Consider the following 24,987-nt stretch of genomic DNA (forward strand, 5'->3'; position numbering starts at 1 on the left):
ATTTTTTTTTTGCATATGTGTTCTAAACAACTACAAAAAAGATTCTTATAAAATGTTCGGAGGTAAAAAAAGAAACAAACAAACCAGTAACAAAGATAATTTCAAAGGAAGGTATTTCCTTAACATATGTATTCATTCAAGAATCTAATAAGTAAATATCTCCTTATGTATATGACATCTGTAGAGATTATTCAGTAAGAGTTTCCATATACTTAAACAAGCATACATATGTATCCAATAATTGAGCATAATAAATATTTAACCAACATCTCTCATTATACAGAAAACATTTCTTCAAGATGATAAAATAAAACTGCACTATACTTTCAGGAATGACTCAATATTATTAAAAGTTAGAAAAAACAAATAGGACACAAAGATTTGTTTTTGACTTTTTTTTAGCCACAGATATTTTAAATAACATTTAAGAGCTATTCATATTTATCAACCATGGTTGGTACTTGCTTGTTAACTAATATATATTGTTCATTTAAATTATCTTCAGGCAAAGGTAAGGAAGAGTAAGGCAGAAAACTGTTATTCAGAAATTACATAAACTTTCAATTTGTTTTGTTCCTCAGAAAAGTAACACTTATCCATGAAACAAAGTGTATCTATTTTACTGATTTTTTTATACTTGATTTCCTCATTATTTTGAAAATTTTACATCTTTCATATGTACTGTAAATAAAAACTTAAGTTTTAGGCAAGAAGAGCTGTATTATAGCATAGAGTGACAAGAAATTTGCAAGAACATCTATAATGGTGAGAAAATACTTTTTACTCCATTAAACAAAATAATACATTTTTAAAGAGATGTTTTTAGTATATAATTAATAATAAATTATTTTTACTACACAGTTATTTGTGGCATTACTAGAACTTCTCAGACTCATAATATGCTACACTAGAAACATGGCAGTATATAGAATTGCATTAAATATGTAACATTTAATGAGCTAAAATCACTGTATTCTTCCATGATTTAAAAATCATTATTCCTATATTTGAAAATCCACATGCTTGAAAGTTTTTTGTCAATTCCTTGCTTCATTATATATGGGAAGAAGGAATGAATTTCACTGGACTAGTTTTTTAATAGCTATTTCACCCTCTTTATGTTTCCCAGCATCTTACAGCACAGTCCTCCCTCCCACCCCTCGATTTCTTCAGAAATGTTTTAGAGTCTAAGCACAGCAGGTACTTCACATTCAGACCCCTATATCCCTATATGGGGAAGTCTGGGAATATGTCCTTCTAATTTGATGTCTAGGTATTACCTGAGCAGTATAAAAATGGACTGAATCATACTATATCCTGATAATTACAGGCCAAGTTTCTTTTTTCTCATCAAATTTTGAACCACATTTCTCGAGTTTGTATTCATACAAGAAGCTGATTACTTGGTGCAAATTTTAGGGGGAATAAGTATAGCAATTGTGGCTGCATTTTATAAGAGAAAGTCTGGCCAGCTTGTGTGTATCTATTTATACCTATTAATTGCTGTTCCTGATCACTTGTATTTGGGGTTGTCACTCAGTCCTGTCAGGGGTTCTTGATGGAACTTCTATAGCACTATGCACTTGTTGGTCAAGTGTTCCTCCCATAGTTAAGCAAAAGTATTTTCTAGAATCTGAAATAGATTGTTTGATCATGGGTGATTGAAATATAGGCTCTTCTGACTTCTGAGGTAATAGAGCTCTCTTCCACTCATGAGATTATTTTACATCTAGCAGAAGCCTAAGATATACACTCATTCATTCAAATATGCAAATGTAACCACCAGAGACAAGTAAATTATGCAAGATGATATATGTTTCATTTTAGCTGCAAAAAAAATGTGCAAACACTATATAATTCCATTTTAGAGAGTTATACTTGCACCAAGTTGAGATGCACTGAACAAAAGTTGCAATGTAATATCCATGTTTCCACTGATTGGATTCAGTTTTGAGGAGCTATTGTTAAGTACTTTGAGGAGGTTTTTCTTTTCAATATTTTATATGCCTTTTTCATTGATATGTGCCAAAATTATTTTCCCCAACTACCAAACTTACATTCAAACTTCAGAAATAATTATGCCATCATTTTATGAAGGCTTTTCCCCCCATATTTTCAATTTATATACAAAAATGATTAACAATTTTGTACATTCCAGGTAAACTTTAATTACCAACAAATGTAATTTTTTCAATATTAAGGCCATATTGTGTAATATGTTGTTTACATTAATAATTATATTTATTGACATTTCCAGTAGCTGAATAAATTTCATGTAATTTATATATAACTAATTAATGCTATAACTTTAGAGGGCACCTTTAAAATAGCAAACAACATTATGTAACAACCTCTGGTTTTTGTCCTTGGATAATAAACATTTATTCCCTCCAGATTCAATTTTAAAGCATGAATGAATTCTATTTCTGAAGCAAAAAAGAAATATCACTAATATTTTATTCTCAAATTTACAAACCAAAATTACTAAGGTTAAGAAAGGTTTCTGGCTTATGAGATATCAAGTGATGTCACAGTATATATCACTGAGTGAAATAACTAATGCAATATTTTTCCTGTTAAATTTAACTCCTATACTTTAACAATATTCAGAAACAGTGACCTGTTTAATGAAAATAAAACAGTATATATGAAAATGGTTATTTGTGGTGTTACTAAATATGCTTCCTGAAACCATTAAGGAATTGTTGTAGCAGAGTTTAATTACCAGCAGCACAATAATCAAATTCAGCCATGACACATTTCTAACTCTTTGCCAAAAATAAATCTTATAAATTCACATTTGCTTTGATGAAACAGCAAGTTGGTCGAGAGAGGGATATTGCCCTGCATCTTGACTGAAGCCCATGTTTGTCTCACCAGTTCCTCACTAAAGACATAGTAAATAGGTTGGGGGTAATGGGCATTTTCTTGATAATTAGCTGTGTAGGCAAATATGTTCTTTGGCAGACAATATAAATGTTGATTTAAGGACCAGCCAATAAAGAGTGCTAAACTGCAAAACATTCACTGCTCAATTTCTCACAGATTTGGTTGAAGATGAAGATTTAATTCTTAAACTCACATTTCCATTGTTACTAACACACTACCACAGAGTTAGGATATAATAAAATATACTCTACTCTTAACTTACATGGAGCCATTTAATAATTTTCACAGTTGATAACTTTATACTATTCACATAGAAATTACTTATAATGAAACACAGTAACCGGCAAGCCATTCTTGACATTGTTTCATAGTGAAACTAATAACTCTTTTTTCTTAAACATAAAGCAATGCATGTCCCACTGAAACTAATGAATCTATAAAGCTAGTAAGGATAACTGGTAACCTATCACAAACACCAGTAAATTTTAGTTTAAATCTAGGTTTAAGAGATCATCTTCAAAGAAAATGGTTTTTAGTTGGAAGCACGATAGACTGTTTCAAAAACAAAAATAGCACAAGGTAAGTGGCATATACTCTGGCAATTTTCTTTAACGTAGCTTTTCAAATAAAATCTAGTCTACAGTGCATTAAAATTGCAGAAACATCCAAATTAGGAAAGAAAGAAAAAAAAAAAAAGAGATACTTATCCTTGCAAAAAGGGCCTATACTCAAAGGAACATCTGAATAAAATTGAGACATCTGCAGTAAAGTTTTACCTTCTCCCTAGAATGTTTGAGATGAACTCAGTGTAACACTGTCTTCCAAGAAAAGACAAAGTGATCAATGCAAGAACACATCAGACTGCCTTGGACAGGCCAATCAATGCAAGAAAGAACCTTGCCCAGGGCCTTATGCAAATAGAATCACGTCCTGCAACCTAGGGAGGAAACATGCGCAATAGATCAATTGGATCTAAAAAACCTTACAGCTATATCGCTTCAGATAATAAATATATACTGATGAATACCTCATGCTACTTGCAGAGTCTTAAAATGGGTTTTTTCTAATAGCTAATTAAAAACTCTTCCTGAGACCTAGAGTGCTGCAAAGAGGAAGAAAACATCACGGGAGAAACATTCTGAATTATTTTTAAGATTGTGCAAATAAAATTCTGATTTCTTGAAAGTTCATGGCATAGCTAAATTTTGCTGATATTTTAGAAGGTTAAATTTTAGGTACAGTTGTATTCATGAACATAAAATAAAAATTAAAAGAAGTAAATACTGTCTCAGGTAGTTATTCAACAAGGAATAAATGAAAATGTTATAGGAGAAATAATGCAAGACATAAAAATATAGTTATTCTCAGATTCACCTTGTCACCAAGGATGATTCTCTATAGTATTTAACCTATTGACATAGGAAGAAATTTTCTGTTAAATTAATATCTGTATCTACCTCAAATTGCTCTAAATCCTGATTAGAATATATAATAAAATCAAGAGCTGCTTAGTACACAAATGTCTATTCCTGTCAAGTGGTCTTGAAGGCAAGTCATATACTTTATAAGGCTAAGTATAAATGCTAAGTATAAAATGCTCAGTTATCAGTCTTCAAGGTAGTATTTTGGTGCAAAATTATTTCCTAAATATTTTCAATTTTTGATTTTTTAAGCCTATTTCTCATTCTCAAGAGTTTCACATTGAAAAAGTCTCAAATATAAAGAAACAAAACAGGGCCTCCCTGGTGGTGCAAGGGGTTAAGACGCAACCTATGAGGTTATCCACAGCCTCTGAGTCGAGGGTTCGATCCCCGGCCAGGAAGCTACCCATATGGCGCTGCTGACCTCTCCTAACTCGCTGCTCCCTTCAGCAGTGTATTTCAGTCATTCATCCTCTTCTGTTCCCCACTCTGTCTTTGGTGAATCCTCTCACTGTCCTGTACCTCTGGCCTGTACCCCAGTGCTTGTATGCATGAATGGATAGGTCTTAAAAAAAAAAAAAAAGGACAAAGCTAAACCAAAACAGAACTGAGGCTACCTGAGGGGGATAGTGAGATTTAGGGAGGAAAGTGGGATCAGGCCCAGTGGATTATTATGGTGGAGTTACTCTGGTAGGGGCTTGGTGTAGCAACAGTGCTGTAAACCAATGTAACTTCAATAAAAGTTAAAATTACAAAAATAATTAAAAAATCAAAAAGCCTTTAATAACTTAAAGTCAAAACCATATTTTAAATAGGAATTATAATGCTAACAATTAAATATAGATATTGCCAAGCAAATAAGAGAAACCCTGTAAATATATACTAGTACATTTACCTTAATTGTCTTCTAGACTGGAATATAAATGAAAAAAATTTAGTTGCAGATGTATTTTCTATCAGGTATATAGCAAAAAATTCAAATATTAAAAATAAACCATTTGATTTTTCTTTTAGTTATTGATGTATAAATTTTGCTTGGTAAAAAATATATAATATGAAAAGCACATATGTTTCGTGATTTGGCAATTGTGACTAATGCTGCTATGAACATAGGAACACATACAACTTTTTGTATTAGTGTTTTCATTTGGGTAAAATACTGGGTACTTTTCTGGGTAAATACTGAGCAGTGGTATTGATCATATTGTACTTCCATTTTCATTCTTTTAGGGACTCTTCATACTGTTTTCCATAGAGGCTGCACCAGATACATTTCTTCCAACAGTGAATAAGTGTTTCTACTTCTCCATATCCTCAACATTTGTTGTTTCCAGTCTTTCTGATACAGGTCACTCTCACAGGGATGAGGTGATATCTAAATGCCAATAACATGATTTGATAAAGATACTGGGGAATATATACTTGGTGGAATACTACTCAGCTATTAAAAATAATGAAATTGTACCTTTTGGGATGAATGGATAGATCTTGAGGTGACTGTATTCAGTGAAGTAAGTCAGAAAGTAAATGTTGCCAAATGGGTTTCACTTCTTCACAGAAAATAAACAAACAAAGAAAACAAACTGACAAAGCACAGTAAAACTATTATAATTCTTAGCCTCTGAATATTTAATGGTCAATAGAGGGAAAGAGGAGGGAAGAAGAAAGGATAGAGGAATGAAGGGATTAGGGCATTGACATGGAAGTTTTGGTGGTATGTGAGTGAGGCTTCTACATATAATGGAAGTGGAAACTGTACTTCCCAAATTATATAGCTATGTGTATTGCTGACAAAAAAAAAAAAAAATGAAAAGAGATGACTAGGAAAATAGCTCTTGATGAAAAAAAGATAAATATCAGACATTATAAAGCTCACTATTTAAAGTTGTTATTTAGCTGCAAAAAGAACACACATATCTTAAGATACTGGTTCATTTAGTCAATGTAGAGAAATATAAGACTACACAGGATAAACATAAGCCATTTTTCATTTTTCACATTTCTAGTGCTTTCTATATTGGTAAAATTTTGAGTTTCAGTTTACTCTAGCAAGATTTTTTCCCCTAGGGCATAACTAAATGTCTTTTTTTGTTTGAGCCTCTTTACTTAGATGTAAAGCTTCATGAATACTATTTACATGGAGAAAACATCAGAAACAAAAATCAAAGCAATATAATATTCTCTTACAGCCTGTCAAGTATTAGTTATTAGATGACATGCTAATAAAAAATCAGAAAGGCAATCAGAAGCAGCTTAACTATAGGAACTCAAAAGTTTTCTTTTTCCAACTTTAATTTCATATACAAGAATTTTGAGCAGTCTGGTATTCCCAGTGAAATGTAAACTCCAATCTATGGTAAGTAAAATACAAAAGAACACGCAACTATGGTTTCACTTCTTGTTACAATATTTAAATTTTTCATTTCTGTCTCTAATTGGTAGGAAAATGAAAAAAAAAATAGTTTAATAACTTGAGTATTATCATTTAATAGTTGATGTGTGCTGATTTTGAGATGGGCATTGAATAATGAGGTTCTATCCTTCTTAATATAAATCTTCACAATATGTGTTTTTTGCTTTTAAAAGCATATTTTCTATTTAAGTATGGCAGGTATCATAGTCCATTTACCAAAGAATTGTAAACTCTACAAATATAAATGTAGATTTTTTAAAATGAAAAATTTCCTCATTTATTAAAAATAACCTAACTTACTATTTCATGCAGTTTTCTTAAAAACCTATCAGAGCAAGAGTGCTTCAAGGGTAAATTCATTGATTCTGAGAGTGGATTTCAATTTTAAATTAATTTCATTTCAAGTCTGGTTCTGACCTTTGTTGTGGAGCCTTGGATAATTTCCTCAACCTTTTTGAGCCCTTCATGTGTAACACAGGGCCAAAAATAACTCACAGAGTTAAATGCAAGTGTACAATGTCTTGTTAAATGATGTTTAAAGACCAAATCTAGTATTATCTTAAATTAGTGCTCTCTTCTGAGTGGCAGTATAGCTATAATCATTGTGAGCATGGGCTTTCAAGCCAGAAAAACTGGATTTAAATTCTAGCCCCATCACTTATTAGTTGTGTGATCTTAAATTATTTATTTCAGTGCCTCAGTTTCTTACATGTATCTAAGAATAATAAAGTTTCCATATCATGGAGCTGTTGTAAATATTACCTGAGTTAATATTTATAAAAACAATATTTATAAAAACAATACATGGTACTTGCCAGGTACAATGCTATATAGACATTACTTCCAGGTGTAACTTATGGATAATGCAAAGGAGCAAACACTGATAGCAGAGATTGTTCCAGAGAGACTTGAAAGGTCAATTCTATTTAGTTGGCATTAGAAGACAGCTGCCTATTTTCAGCATGGAATGAGCTGCAAAGAAGAGCCAACAAGGGGCCTGGCGAGGGAAACTCATCTGCTTTCCAGATCTTCATAAAGTGTTTTCAATTTTTCTGCTTAAACTGAATTTCCAGAACACCACAGCAAAACATACTCAAAATTTAAATATAAATGATTTGGGGATTGCCTGTTATTTTAAATTTTCCACACCTTCTTTCCCCTTCATTAGTTTGGGTAATTAAGAATTGATTAAAATTGAAAGACAGCTTGGAAGGCATAGAAAAGAATAAGCAGTAAACAGGACAGAGAATAAAAACTAAATCATCATGTAATTCAACAGAGAAATACAAAGCTGAATCCTGAAATACATGAAAAATCTGGAAGCTGCTTTGTGGAAAAGAGTCACCCCAGTTAGTATACTGTATTGTTTATTCTGCATAAGTACTTGATGAGAGAGGAAACAAAAAGTCACTGCAAAAAAAAACGAGAAGTCATATTCTTAAAGGGAAAAAATAAATTTAAATATTACTCATCTGTGAAATGGGATAATAACCTTTGCTTACCTCATGGAGTTATGAGGATTAAATTATATAAAGTATATAAATTTCTTAGGAAAGTGCCTGATGCACACTAAGTATCATTTAAGCATTCGTGATACTGATGATACAGAGGAAGATGATGTTGTTGCTCTGATTGGCAAGTTATTCATAAATACTAGAGTTCTATTTAAAATATTCATCTTCAGGGCCTCCCCGGTGGTGTAGCGGTTAAGCGCTGTGTTGCAAAGCTGCCCGAAGCCTCCGCAGTGCAGGTTCGATCCCCGGCTGCTCCCCGGCCACCGGAGGAGGGTCCCGCATGGCACGCAGACCTCTGCTGCCGCCCGCTGCTCCCCTCAGCAGTGTACTTCGGCCCTTCTGCCTGCTCTGCTCCCCGCTCTGGCTCTGGTGAATTCTCTCACCCTCCTGCGCTTCTGACTGTACCAAGTGCTTGTATAAATAAATAAATAAATCTTTAAAAATAAATAAATAAAATAAAATATTCATCTTCAAAGACACTGCTGAAAATTGCTTAGAACTGATTCTGATTCAACCAGGTCTTAGGCTGACTAACAGATTATATGGGTTTATTAAAATAGCTCTTAGGACAGTGAATTAGGGCCCAAAATAGCAATTAGCATGAAGGTATCTATTTTGCTTGAAAATCCATAAGATATTAGTGAAAACATATGTGTTGCCAAATGTTAAAATTTGTAATATGCTAAAGATATGTATTACGTGTATTTAATATTTAGATTAAATATAAATACATTAAATATTTAGAAAGATGCCGTAAAATGTATAGTAGGAAGCAAAATAAAAATTTGAGGCTGAATCTATCAGTGGCAGAAAGTATTATTACACTATCAATAGCACTGGAAATAGGAATTATTTTCTGAGATAAATTGAGCAGTAATACAACAAAGGCAACACATAGGCTAGTGATCTCCATCACTTTATTAGAATTTACAGGACATGACTATAGAGAAAGTCAATGTTTCTTTGTCATTAGCAGATACAGGTTATTATAAACTCCTAGAAAATCAATGTTTATAATTGTAATTTATAAAATCAACATTTATAGCTGCATACCTTAAATTGCAAAAAAGTCAGGATAAGGAACTTCTGCTACGGGAGAATGTTGAGTGTTCCTAATCTTTCTCCCCAGTGCCTCTCTTTAAGAAAGGTAAATGTCAAGTTTTTCTTATAATCCAGATTTCTGAATAATGTAGTAAAGAAATTTGAAGACAAGATGTTTGAAGTTAGATAGCTAGATTTATATATATTTATATATAAACTAGGTATATTAGAAATCCAAACTCTAATTACTTGACTCAATTATTGAATTATCACTGAAATACTAAGTGGCAATTTTATATTTAATACTCTTTGATAAACTTCTTTATGAGGAAAATTCAAATAAGGTATGGAAAACTAAGAACTCTGAATGCACAAATAGTTATTTAAATAGGCAAACTAATTTATAGATATCTAAGACTCTTTAAAATTAATCATAGCAAACATAACTAAATTTGAGGTTAGAGGTATGTTTTGTAACTTCCCTCGATTCAAGATTTCATTATCTTGTTAGATGATTTTCTGCAATCACTGATCAATTTCCATTAGTGGTCCTTGTTAGTGCCAAATTTAATTCATAGACTATACATACTTTACACTAAGGACACTGACTCTAAATGTCCATGTTTTCTATCTTAAATGAGAAAGCCTTTTCTCTTGGTCCATCTTGCAGTCCTATACAAATGCCCCGACAATTTTTTCCTTCATTATGATCCAAAAAACCTACATCTGCTTATGATAATTATTTATATATAATTTAGGATCAAAAAATATTATAGCTCTGGCTGGGTGGTAGTTAAAATGGTAGAAGCTAGCAAAAATAAAGAACTTTTTTTCACTAATTAAGAAAAGGATTCTGAGATGACTTAAAGCAAAAGATAAGTATAAATTAAGACACTGAGTAAGATATAGAGGTTGAAAATAATTTAAAGAAACAGAAAACAAACCATAGTTCTGGGTTTATAAGAGATAAATGTAAAAATATAAAGTTTTTATTTTCTGGTGAAAAGAACATACCAGTTCATCAACAGAAAAAAATTCTTCTTAATGCTTCACTCTAAGAAGACAAAGTTACTATACGAATTTTTATATTAAGGAAGTTAATATAATGACCTCTTGGCTACCATTCCATTTCAAAATTATGTTACTATATTACTCTTTCTCTAAATGTACCTCTATTTAGACCATAACCTTCTTGAGGCCAAGAATCAGGCATCTTAATCTGTTTCTCTATACTTGTACAGAGTAGGGATATATTTAATTGCATATAAAAATGACTATCTTTAAGATCAGCTTTCTAAATCATTTCTTGTTTTGAGGGTGTAATATTCAATCTTAATTTTAAGAAACATTTCTATATAGTCAAACTTCTGCAGTCCAGGGGGCTTTATTGTGATCTAAATTCATTCAAAGGTGATCTAAATTCATGAAAAGGTTTCAAAAATCTGTAGTTTAAAAAAATGAGGCAAGAGAGAAATGACATACATATGTAGGGACTGAAAGTCTACAATTCTAAAAGTTAAGATCAGGAGAATTAAAAGTATATAAATTTGCTTCTCTGGGCCAAAAGAAAGTTTTAGACCTATAGTGTGGTCATCTCAGAACCGTAAAAGAAGGAAAATGATAGCTCTTTGTACTCCAACTCCTTTATTGCTATAGAAACCTGTAACCCAGATACCAAGGAAAAGTCCTGGGTATTTAAATGATATTAGAACACTGTATTTTCCTATCTCCCATTCTGATCCAAGTCACATAAACTGGATGTCTGCTTTATCACTTTACAGTGATTTTTCTGCCTGCTGCTATAAGCCCTTATTTTCTCAAGAAAAGATTTTATTTCTAACCTCCCCAGCCAATGACCGAAGCCTTAAATCTTATTTTGTCCTTGTCCCATTGCTGGATTCTGTTCTTTTTGGTGGTTGTTTCTTCTTCCCCTGTAAGGCAGTGAAGTAGGTAGGGCTTGGTCAGGAAGAAGAGGAAGTCTTGGAACCCACTATTATGTTCCTTTTGCTTTTGCAGTTATCACCAATACCTAGGTTTGCTGTTTCTGCCACTACACTATTATCTCCTAATTCAAACCTGAGCTTATCATGCCCACCTAGTAATGGCTCACTTCTCGGTCTAAAGTCAATCTGTCCAACTGAATAAATTAGCTCTTTCTGAACCTAACTGAACTACAGTAGTGAAACCTTTGTCCAGATTTGGCTTCCATCTTTATTATGTCAAGTTTTCTTTAACATGGATCTATTATGGTTCCATATAAGTTTACCCAGCTCTTGTAAATTAATTTGAGTAAATTATTTAATAAGTATTGAGGTCTAACTTCTAAGGAAGAAGTTAAATGGTTTTGATTGCAAATTTTCTCATCCTCTAAGAGCTCTTTTCAATTTGTCATATCAAATCAGAGAAGTTACACTGGTTGGGGATCTTATTTGGGAGAGTGCTTACATTGAGTGATCATCATAAGTCTGTAAGAACAGTAAAAATAGCCCCATTATTAATCCAAATGTGTTGCGCTACAATACCTCTTGTGAAAGACTTACAATAGTCAATCATGCTCTTATAGCTGCAGTAAAACACAAAATCTCTCATTAAGATCTTTTATAAAAGCAGTGGAAAAAGAAATATTTCTAATAGAGAGATTTATATCTAACAAATTAATATGTCAATTTCTCTGGGTTCTCTTTAACATGTTACTGTGCTAATTTTACCAGACAATGTTTTCCAGGTAGTCTTTGTTTAATCAAGAGATAAAATGCCCAATCTCTCAGCTTTATAGGTCCCAGGTAATAAAACCTAAATGCAGTCCTTCTATGTGGATATTGAAAAAACCTCCAAAGGTAATTCCAATGGAGTAATATACATCTTTTATTCTGTAAAAAGACCCATATTAAAGATTAGGGTAATTTTTCTCCACTTCACCCTTCTGAACAACCCTATTTTGGTGTCATTGAGACATATAAACATATAGGCACAAACTAGGTCCTCATTAAGCCTATCAAGAATGCAAATAATTACATGTAACATCACACTTAAATCACAAACAATGAATTTTTTCCCCTTAAGATGCTAACACAAGAATGTCTACTCTAGCTACTTCTATTCATTATTACACTGGATGGGGTAATTAGAAAAAAAAAAAGACATTCAGATTGGACAGGAAGAACTATTTTTATTTACAGATTATGTGATCACCACAGATAATTCTGAGAAATTAACCAAAAAATAATTAGAACCAACATAGTATTATGGAGCACAAGATCAACATACAAAAATCAACCGAAATTTCTATATAAACTAGCAATGAACAATCCAAAAATAAAATTAAGAAAAATATTTGTTTAGAATTGCATCAAAAAAACTACTTGAAAGTACATTTAACCAAAGAACTGTAAGATTTATATACTGAAAACAACAAAACATTTATGAAAGATCTAAATAAATGAAATGAAAGTCCAGGCTCATGAATTAAAAATTTAATATTATTAAGATGGCAGTACTCCACAAACTTACTATAGACTTAATACCAATGAACACCCAGTCTTTTTTTTTTTTTTTGAAGAAATTCACTGACCGATCCTAAAATTCATATGAAATGTAAGGGACCTAGAATAGCCAAAAGAATATTCAAAAAGAACAATAATGTTGGAAGATTCACATATCTCAATTTCAGTATTTACTACAAAAGCTATAGTAATTAAGATATTATGGTACTGGTATGAGGACAGGCATATATATCAATGGAATAGAATTGACAGTCCAGAAACAGACCCTACTATTTACAGACAAACATGCTAACACAAATTAAAGGACAAATTAAAGGCTGGGGCAACTGACAATTCATATTCAAAAGAATTAAGTTGAACCTCAATTCATACAATGTACAGAAATGAACTCTAGTGACAATAAACTAAAAGTAATAACTTGCAATGACGAAATTAAAAAAAAAAGTCTGTACTTCTAAGAACATCACTGGGAGTGGAAAAATAACACACAGAATGGAAGAATATATTTCCAAATTATGTAACTGATAATGGAACTTGTATCCAGAATACATGAGGACCTTGTACAACTCAACAGTAAAACGGCAACACAATTAAAAATGGCAAAGGATTTTAATAGATTTATCCAAAGAAAATATATCAGTGGTCAATAAGCACATAAAAAGATGCTAAAATCATTAGGCAATAGAGAAATATAAATCAACACAATGAAATGCCAGCCCATCTCCATTAGGATACCTAAAAGAAGACAGACAATAGCATGTATACATTTCCTTATGTTTGTATTGATGAGGTTGCAGAGAAATTTAAAGTTCACAGATTGCTGATGGGACCATAAGTATGGGGAGTGAAGTCTAATGCATATGGAGTTTCTTCTGGAATGATGAAAAATTTCTACAGTTAGACAGTGGTGATGGTTGTACAATAAGTTATTGAATTGTACACTTTAAAGGAAAATTTCATGGTATATGAAACCTATCTCAATAAAACTCAACAAATATTGTCTATCTCAATAAACATAATTATGTCTTAAAAATTTTAAAACAGGGCCTCCCCTGGTGGTGCAGCGGTTGAGCACTGGGCTGCGAAGCTGCCCACAGCCTCTGTAGCGCCGGTTCGATCCCCGGCCACTGGCGAGGGTCCCACATGGCGTGACAGACCTCTCCTGCCGCCCGCTGCTCCCCACAGCAGTGTATATTCATCAGTCTGCCTGTTCTGTTCCCCACTCTGGCTCTGGTGAATTCTCTCACCCTCCTGCCCTTCTGACTGTACCCAGTGCTTGTGTAAATATATAAATAAAAAAATCTTAAAAAAAAACCAATCTAAAAAAAAAATTAAAACATTAAAAATGGAAAAATTTAAGATTAAAAAAAAAAAAAAAAACCAGATTGTTACTCGTAACTTCACATTCTGCCCAAACTCCACAGACACTATTTCAGATCATTTTACTAAATTGTACTTTCATACAATGTCCAATTGTACTGTATGGTTACATTATTGGCTCTGATTTTATTCGTTTTGTTTATTGTTTTGATTGTTTATGATAGGGGCATAAATATGGGAATTAACAACCCAGACTTTGGAACCAAACTACCTGGGCACAGATTCAACCTCTACCCCTTACTAGCTAAGTGACCTTGCTCAAGTTTCTTAAACTCTCTGTGCCTCAGTTTCAAAAAAAAAAAAAAAAAATGGAAAAATGAAAAAGCAAGTTAATTATTAAATAAAAAAAAACAATGCTAACCTCATGATTAGGGATGAAATGGAATGTATCCTAGATTTACTCCATATCCTGCCATATAACATTGTGAGGATGCAATTGTAACTTAGTTTGAGAAAACCGCCCTTAGAAGAGTGAGTCATAGAGAAGCAATCTTCTCATTCAGCCTGAGGGTCAGAGGCAGCAGCAGAGGGGAGATTATTAGAGACTAACACCAGGAGCAAAAAGGGTAGTATCTAAAGTAAAAGAATTGATTAGGCAGAGTTCCCAAATTAGCCAATATTCAAATGGAGGGTAGGAAGAATAGGTTTAATTAAAGTGTTATTGTTAATACTTAACATAGTGCTTTGACATCTTATGGGAAAGAACTCCTTAGTTTTCCAAGTACAGTGTTGCTAAACCCATGGAGAATCTGTCTCCTTAATATCTTTGACGCGTGTTTCTTCCTCATCACTCCTACTACTATACATTGGTAAAGACCATCTTGCAATAACTCCTAAAATTAATGTTATTAAAATCAATCAAGAAGTGGTATCTAATATATGCATGGCAAGAAATAAAACTGAGTAGATGATATAAAAATAATATAACTTCTGGTTTCTCTCTTTAAGGACATTACAAAATGGTAAGAAAAACTACACAGCTTTCTTATAAAATAATTAAAGAATTACGATAGGGGTTCCATAAAAGTTGGAATCATTCTGTACATTAACATGCTACTTGTATCATGTACATAGTCAAATCAAATTCTAGTTATATGAGTAGAGGGAATTTGATTAAAGATGGCATCAGAGGAGATTCCTTGCTTTGTTCTGGGGCAATAAACTGACAAGTAATTCACTACACCCAGAGGATCTTGTGGCTTGGTCAAAAACTGGAGCACCTCTTGGACACTGGAGAACAGCATGGACAGTATCAGAAGGGACACTGAAGAAGGGACATTATTCATTAAACAGGAAGTGGGTAGAAAGAAATGCCTAGCTAGAAGTCCTGGATGGAAGGTTGCCTTAAAAAACATGGCTCAGCTATCTGCACAGCATTTCTGGGGATAGAAGAGCACAGTGGAGTGGAGATATACAACACTGACTGAGGGGATAAATGTGAGGAAGAAAGAGTTGGGGTGCTCTCAGCAGGCCTGATCTTCAGTAAAAGAAACAAGGATAGCGCCCTGGGCTGTGTCCTCCTACACCCACCTGTTGGGACTGGTACTGACCTTGAGGAGCTCATTGACAAGGTACATTCTACAGAAACTCATGTCAGGAACACAGAGATGGATACTGGCAGTGCCATAGGCAAGAGCCAGCCCCTTGCCCCTACTCCCATCAGCATCTAGACCCCTGCAGACTACTACATCTGCAATGCAGGTCTCTGGAACTACAGAAGACCGGAAAGACCAAAGATGTAAAGTCACATAAAACTGGAAAAATATTAAAAAAATATATACACAGAACTATCTGCTGGAAGTAATGCAAATCTCTTACTTTGTAAAATGTAGTTTATGCTACAGTCACTTAAAAAAAGTATGGAAGTGGAAAGCAGCAAAATGAGCAAAGAGAACAGTACAACAACATAGTGCTTTGACATCTTATGGGAAAGAACAACCTACCAGAATCCATCCACAAAGACATGGAAGATTTTATATTCCTATCAGATATAGAGTATAAAATCACCATGATAAAGAAGTTAAAAGAACTGATGAACTGGTTTAACACCTGAAAATTGACTAATGTAATTCACCACACAAAAAAAGGAAAAATAAAAATCATGTAATAATATCAATATATACTGGGAAAATATTTGATAATATTTAACATCTATTTATGATTTAAAAAAAACCTGACCAAAAATGGCAGAAGGAATATATATGAACATGATAAAAGTCATATATGACAAACCTATGTTTAAAATCATACTCAATGATGAAAAACTGAAAGGTTTTTCTCTAAGATCAGGTACAAGACATATATGTCCGCTTTCACCACTACTATTCAACATAATACTGGGAGTACTAATCTGAGTAATCAGGCAAGAGAAAGATATAAAAGGACTCGAAACTTGGAAAGAAGAACTAAAATTATCATTATTTGCAGATGATATATCACTAAGAACTGTACTGAAAATCTATTACAAACAATAAATCAGAACAGTAAAGTAGCAGGTTACAAAATCAATCCATAAAAATCAATTAGTTTTGTTACTATATGTTAACAATGAACTAGAAGAGAGAAAAATCAAGAGAACACCCTCTTTACTAATGCATCAAAAAGTATTAAATAGATAGGAATCAACTTAACAAAGGAACTGCACAATTAAGACCATAAGGTTTTGTGAAAAGAAATAGAAAAAGACACAAAGAAATGGAAAGATATTCCTTCCTCATTGACTGGAAGAATGAACGTTGTTAAAATGTCCATTTTACTGAAAGCAATATAAATATTCAATGCAATTCCCACTAGAGTTGCAATGGAATTCTTCAAAGAAATGGAACAAATATCACTGAAATTTAAATTGAACCACAAAAGACCCCAAACAGCCAAAGCAATCACTACAAAAAAAGAGGAAAGTTAGAAGTATATCACTCCTATACTTCAAACTAAACTACAAAGCTAAAGTAATCAAAACAGTATGCTTTTGGGTTTTTCTGTGTGTTTTTTTAAGATTTATTTTTATTTATTTATGCATATAAGAACAGGGGTGCAGGCCAGAGGTGCAGCTGGTGGGTAGAGAGAGGATTCACCAGACACACAGTGGGAAGCAGACGGGTGGATCTTAGTGAAATACACTGCTCAAGGGAGCAGCGGGTGAGACAGGAGAGGTCTGCTGCGCCATGTGGGTTAGCTCCCTGGCCAGGGATTGAATTCATACCACAGTGGCTGGTGAGCTACCAGGGAGGCCCTCAAACGGGATGCTTTTATAGTAAAAACAGGTTCACCAAATGGCAGAATAGATTTGAGGACCTATAAATAAACCCACACAGTTAATCTATGATCAAAGAGCTGAGAGTATACATTGGAAAAAGGAAAGACATTTCAAAAGATGTTGGGAAAACTGAACAGTCAAAAGAAACTAAACCACTGTCCCATACCATATACAAAAATTTACTCAAAATGGATGAAAGATTTGTATGTGAGACCCAAAGCCATTAAATACAGGTAAGAAAACTGGGCCTCCCTAGTGGCGCAAGGGGTTAAGCACTGTATATGAAGCAATCCACAGCCTCTGCAGCATGAGTTAAATGCCTGGCCGGCCAGGGAGAAACCCACATGGCGCAGCAGACCTCTCCTGTCTTGCCCGCTGCTTCCCTCAGCAGTGTATTTCAGTCAGTCTGCCTGTTCTTTTCCCCATTCTGTCTCTGGTGAGTCCTCTCACCCCTTGTATCTCTGGCCTGTACCCCAGCTCTTGTATGCATAAATATATCTTTAAAATAGATAGATAGATAGTAGATAGATAGATAGATAGATAGATAGATAGATAGATAGATAGATAGATAGATAGATGAATAAATACAGTTAAGAAAACAGATTCTATGACACTGGCCTCATGATATATTTGGGGACTGGATGCCTAATGCAACTGAAACAAAAGCAAAAATAAACATATGAAACTACATCAAATGAAAACATTTCTGCACAGTGAAAGAAGCTATCAAAATGAAATGGTGCTTCTTGTATGGGAGAAAATATTTGCAGATCACACATCTGACAAGGGGCTGAGATGCAAGACCTACAAAGAACTCACATAACTCCACAAAATGAAAACAAGTAACCCAATCAAAAAATGGGTAGAAAAAACATAATAGGCACTTCTTCTAAGAAGATGTATAGATAGCCAACAGGCACATGAAATAATGCTCATCATGACTTATTCTCAGGGAAATGCAAATCAAAACCACAATGAGATACTTAGTCACTCCAAGAATGATCCACATTGAAGGGTCCAGGAACAGTAAGTCATAAACACTAATTCTAAAGCATATATTACCACTTCTATGTTCAGTGCAGCCCTATTTACAATGCCAAGTTAAGGAAGCAAAATAAGCACCCAATGACAGATAAGTGGATTAAGAAGATGTGGAATATATATATATAATATGGAATTCTACTCAGATATTAAAAAAAAGATGAACTCTTGACATTTCTGGCAACATGAATGGAAGTGGAGAGGATTATGCAAAGTGAAATAAGCCAGAAGGAGAAAGACAGATACTGAATTGTTTCATTCATACATGGAATATAGAGAAATAAAAAAAATTAGACAATACCAAAGTTCCCCCAAAGCCCCCTGCCCTCTCCAAAAAGCCTCTGACTACAAAACTGAGAAGAAGGTAAGAGTGGAAAGAAATGAGGAAGGGTACAATGGACTATGGTGAAGGACCACAGGTGCCTTGGTGTTGGGTATACTTTGGTAACATATAGCAGAAATGGTGGGATCCTGTAATTTTGAGTCATGTGCAGTGCTGTAAAACTGTGTTGCCTTAATTAAAAAAAGTCATTAAAAAATGCAAGACAGAGCAAAAGGTCATTTATTTTCACTAAATTACCTATGTTTTAAAATAGGTTTTTAGACTGTAATCCATGACATATAAAGGACACTTACAACACAATAATAAAATACCGTCACCAACCTCCTCTCTCCCCCCAAAAAAGAAGAAAATAGGTTTTTAAGAAGTGCTTCTGCACTAGAACTATGGTGGTATGTGCTGTCTGATATGAACATATATCAATGTGCAAAGCTGTACACCTGAAACTTATATAGCATTATAAACCAATGGTAAATCAATACAAATTTTATTAAGAAAAAAAGGGCCTTGACCCAAATTATTTTCGTATTACGGCTCAGTATTTTGTGTTTATTATTCCTTATTTTAACTTTTCTCAATTCCTGATTTCCAGCAGCCCAACTTTTACCTCTTTCTACTGATCACACTAAGCAAGAATCCTACCAATGTCTAATTTACTTTGCTCTTTATAGACAAAATGTAAATAATGCTTCTTTAAAGTCACAATTAGCTGATATCACTAAAGGTAAAAACTAATTCTTTTAGTCCCATTTCATTTTCTCTTCTGTGTATATCCAAATCATGCTCTAGGCAATTTTAAAATATCAACCTAGACTAGACTGAGGTTGAGTGTCCTTACACAAGCTAAGTCCAAAAACTAGTCCTCTATCAGCTGCTGAAGGTCAGCTTAGACTGCCTGGAGGGTAGGAAGCCAGGCATGAGACAATGGCAGGAAAAGAGAGTTCCCTTCATTCCTTAATTCACATGCAAGTGAGGTGCCAATCAAGTGCTGACAAGCATGGAGAGCCAAAATCAAAAGTGGGTAGAGATACACTTTCTAAAGAAGCAGTTTTCACACATTTCTAAGTGATATTTTTGATAGTGCCTATGAATGCACAAATAATAACAAAAGTAAATAAAAGTAATAAGAAAAATACCAACTTTATATCAGCTTGGATTATTTGGTAAAATAAAAAATGTATTTACTAAAAGTGTTTAATGTATTTTACAAAAAATATCAACACTCATTTTGACCAAGGAAAGAAATCTGAATACACATTGACTTACTGAGGATTGCAAATAGGGAAGGTAAGTAGGAGGGCTAAGACTGGAAACTGGGCCTTGTCAAGTAAGGCTAACTTATTTCCAAATAAAAGAAAAGGCTAAGATTACTTTGTTTTGCCATCACCTAGAAAGATTATTTTATTTGACCATCACCTAGAAAGACAAGAGCAAAGCAGTCTGAAATGATCAACTCTGTAAATATGGAATCACTTTATCTAAGTGACTGGTAAAAGAGATGATGAAAAAACCTGAGAACTGATTGTTTTTTAATGATAATTTCCAAAAAATGAGCTAGAATTTTTAGCAACTAATATAAGGTAAAAGCAACGTATATTATTTGTAGATTACATGTATTTTTGAATGAATTTGATAAACATATTCTGATTATAACTACTTACTCTATCATGTATAACAGTTTCTAAGACAAATTTAAAGCTTCATAAATGATGGTTTAGTAGCTGTAACTATATACTAGCATTAGTTTAAACATACAAAATATAACAGCATAGGCACATTACTTTAAAAAATTTATTATTATTTCATAAAGTAAATAGTTTTTCCTTTCTGCCTTTCATTGCTGAGTTGCTACCGTAGCTGTTTTATCAACCTCTATTTTCACTAGGATCAAGGAAGTTTAGAGAGTAGGAAATTTGGGATGTTATGAAAATAAAAGCAGAGGAAGGTAAATTTTTAGCATCACTTTTTCTTCTGATTATAGTAATGGTACATATATACACTGTTTTTGTGAGGTTAGACCCAATCAAGTTCCAAGATTTACTATCATAAAATGACCACTGGTTTTGAAAACTAATCTCTAATTATAATGTATTCTTTAGGAGAAATCTAACAGTTTAAGATAGGGTATAATCATAAATTATGTTCTCAGTTTTCAAAAACAACAATTAGCAAAATATGAAAGCTGTACAACTTTTTGTTTTTATGCTCTACGTTTAAAAGTAATTTATTTTCAAATATCTATTATTGGCAGCAAATTCAACTTTAAAATACAATTATGCACAATTTTAATTTAGTAAATGGCAAGGCAAATTTTAGAATAGGTCCTGAATAGTACCTGTTTTCAGACAATAAACACTGTAAGTAATTGCATTTATTGGTAAAACTGTACTTGCCACATTCAAAAAAGATTTTCTGATAATCCACAACCTAAAAGAATGTCAATCTGTATCAAACTGGTAGAAAAACAAAACTTCCATGAATTCAAACTTCCATGAATTCAAACTAGGGCTGCTCTTATAAGCAGTGTGTGTGTGTGTGTGTGTGTGTGTGTGTGTTTGAATTTTTTAGGAGTAAAACTTTACAACTATTTTTTTAAAAGTTAAAATTAGCAAAATCCAAATGATTTAATGTCTGATGGTATAACATATTAATGAAAAAAACTAAACGATAATATAAGATATTCACAATTCACATTCTTGTAAAGTTACTATTAAAATTTTGAATTCATGTAAAAGAATTTCATATATTGTACTTATGTGAAAAATCCTAAGAAAATGAGTATTGTCAATATTTTAAATGCCACAACTTTGCCCCTAAGAATAGTATGGAGACTAGAAAAGAATATTGTTTAAACTTAGGCAAAAACAAAAGGTTTAAAAATATTTTATTCTTTTTGTTTAACTATGATGTCTTTTAAGAATGCTTTTGAAATTAAGTTAAACAGAACTACCTTAAAATATTAATCAAGCTTTGTAAAAAACTATGCAAAATGTATCATTGTACAGTGTTGTTTGTTTTAGAGGAAATCCATTTTATTGTATCAGGCACTGCTTTTTTTTTTTTTTTTCAGTTGCCACTACCTTTATGATATTATTACATAACCCCATCAAAGTTACTTCAGAAAAACTAGCAAATATATCATCATCAATATTTTAAAGCTTCAACAAGGTATATTACAGTAAATAGACTTCTCAGTGCTGGCATTGCCTGACAGATATGTGATGTGCCAGTGGTTATATTATATTCCTCCTCCCATGCATGCACCTCCTGCAGAGATAGCAGACTACAGAAGCTGACCCTTACTGAGACCATCTTGTCTCTCTGACAAAGCTCCTTTTTAACTTCTTACTTACTGGTTACTTCCTGTGATGGAGAAAAACTTTAGCTCAGCTTGTGATAATTTCACAGGCCCTGAGGACCCTGACCCTAATAGCCTCAAGGTCAGAAGTCAAGTCTTGTTCTGAAACATCTGTGTGCTTTATATTAAAGTGGAACAAAAGTAGAGAAATATCCACCAGTGTGTGACAAGAAGGACAGGCAAAATAGGACTGACACACTGGTCATCTGTTACATTGGCATCTTGAGTTCATTTGAAAAACTGTTCAAAATTCAGTTAAATTCCAAATTTTATGTACAGGCTTTTCTAAACTATCTGAAAGGTAAAAAATGGGAATTTATATTTTACAGAAAATTGAATAGTTTTGCAGGGTTTCCGATATCATTTCAGGTACTCTTGAGTCAAATGAAATTTCATATTTTTAGTAGTTTAATGACTTACAAAGAAAAGGTTTATATATGTGGTATAAATCTGCATATGTGTGAGCATACCGTTATCTATATCAGCAGGGATTAAAAGAATTATTGGAAAAATAACATTTACATTTTAAAAAGTATATCATATTAATGTGTTAAAGAACTATCGTAAGTATAAAACATTGAAATAAATTCATCAGGTTTAAAGGTACTTGAAAATAATTTCCAAAATGTGAAATTTATTTAAGAAATGAACAATTTAACTTATTTATTGATCTTAATAAAATCATAAGCATTTGTAAATTTAGGTAGGCTAAAAAATCACCAGGTGTTATCATGAGTTTTATCTCTAAATGATGTGGGTAAGCAATAAGGTATAGGAGTGAAAAAGCCATGGAAATATATTTAATGTTGATGACAAAAAAATACATAGTGAAGTTTATAAATGTAAAGATTAGATAACTCAATGAGTGTCTGCTTCAAATGTCTACTTATAACTATTTGGATTTAAAACTATAAAATATGTTTTTACCAAATGAATCATTTTCTTATAGCATTGATACTTTGCTTAGACATAAGGGTTATAGACAGAAAGGTACAAATTTTTCTTCAGCACACGATTATTACTGATTATTACTCACAAGCCATTCATACTGGCAAAAAGTGTGGTAACTGTAATGTTGCGTGTTATACAGACAAGTTCTATATATTGATAATTTTTACCATCACATACACATAATCTTATCTCTAAGAATCAATTTATTTTGACATGCAAGTATTTATATGGCCAAGCAATGAGTTCTACTTAGAAGCAGATTTATAAAGGCTTTTTGATAGTTATAATATTAATTACATAGTTTCTGATCAAGTACTAATTTGTAGAGACAAAGTCAGGTTATCAAATTATTCCCAAATATCCAAAGTGTCTCCTGAAATTTTAAGCACTTTACAGATTATATAATCTTCAATCATGTACACATGAAACAGGTAACACAAATGTCATCAATGTATAAAAGTGAGCTATAATGTAGAAAAAAAAAGCAATATATAAAGAAATGGGACAGACAAAATTTTTCTTGTTACCTCTACCACAAAAAAATAAGTATACTTTAAAAAATATAAAATTATTTATTCAAAATAGTACTGATATTAAGAAAAAGCGAGAGGAAGGAGTAAAACTGTAAGGAGTTTGTGAATTAAAAATAAATGTACACTTACCAGCTCAACAAAAGCAAGTCCTCCATAGCTGTGAGCAACAAAAAATACACTTTCAGCTGCTGAATGGGCTATGAAATGGTCCCACACATAGATTGCATGTTCTTCAGGAGATCCATTTTCCTATAAAGAAAACAAGTATTACATATTATGTGCTATATCTAATTATTATCATACTAGTCAAAATTAAATTTTATGCTTGCTTACATAGCATAAGAAATAAGATGGTTATATCACATTCAAGCTAATAATAGAAAAGAAAAACTGCACTGAAAATTCAAATCGGAGAATAAATTAGTATTAAACTTTAGTAAATTAAAGCTAAGCTTAATTGCAACTATAATCTTCTGAAAAAAATTATTCAAAATAAGCACATTTTAGGAGGTATTGAATTATATCAAAATATAATAGACTTGCACAGCAGAAAATTAGTGATCAAATGAAAAGATTCAGTAATATTTCTCATTTAAATTTGAAAATATTTATATTACACATACATATAAATTACTTGACTTATGAAATTTTAAGTATCTGTATGCTGATAACAAGCATAACAAATATTTTCTGTTAGAATTATTAAAAATATACTTTTTCTAAGAAAAATACCGGATGGTATCACTCATAACAGGAATCTAGAAAACCTAAATAAGGGACCAGGAAAAAGAAAACTATAAGAAAGAAAAAAATCAAAATCAACAAACAACTATGAACTAGAGACATACTTGGCGGAGGGGGTAGGGGGGGAAAGGAGGGCTTGGGGTTAAAATCAGGAGGTTGCAATTGTATGGGGAACATAAAAATAAAAAATATATACATATATACTTTTTCTAAAATCATTTTCTAACAGATCTTATTTTTAGAACCAGAAGAAATCTAAACATATAGACCTAGGGTCCTTTTTCATTTCTCCTAGCATGCCAAACCCTAATAAATATATGCACATTGCTTTAATTCCAAAAGTTTTATTTTATTATATTTATTTCTATAGCCGACACATACTGTGTTTAAAGCTAAAATCTGGATGTTAAAAAAAAAAAAAAACAATTCAAGAGCTAAATGATATTGATCAAAAAGTACACTGCTAAAAAACAAAACATCATGAAAGTGTTTTGTACCAACATTTCTTGGAAGGTTTAACAACAAAAAACTAAAATCTTAAGAATGTCAATATATTAGACAATGAACACAATTTATTCATATTTTCCATCTTAGAAATTTTGT

The 24,987-nt window shown here is 32.5% G+C and overlaps 1 protein-coding gene across 7 annotated transcripts in view; it reads right to left on the reverse strand.

Moving 5' to 3' along the window:
• FAM172A (family with sequence similarity 172 member A) overlaps window positions 1-24,987 on the reverse strand; it is a 433,278-nt gene that overhangs the window by 205,390 nt on the left and 202,901 nt on the right. For 6 of the 7 annotated variants that reach the window (XM_054688529.1, XM_054688531.1, XM_054688526.1 and 3 more), the window contains one exon: window positions 23,770-23,889. In XM_054688529.1, the coding sequence (XP_054544504.1) occupies window positions 23,770-23,889 (120 nt within the window). Of the gene's footprint in view, window positions 1-5,407; window positions 5,686-23,769; window positions 23,890-24,987 lie in introns of those variants that run through there. The other variant, XM_054688532.1, reaches the window with a different exon arrangement.

This window comes from Talpa occidentalis, unplaced genomic scaffold (genome assembly GCF_014898055.3).
Source record: "Talpa occidentalis isolate TD23 unplaced genomic scaffold, MPIMG_talOcc4v2.1 talOcc4.6, whole genome shotgun sequence".
NCBI classification, from domain to species: domain Eukaryota; kingdom Metazoa; phylum Chordata; class Mammalia; order Eulipotyphla; family Talpidae; genus Talpa; species Talpa occidentalis.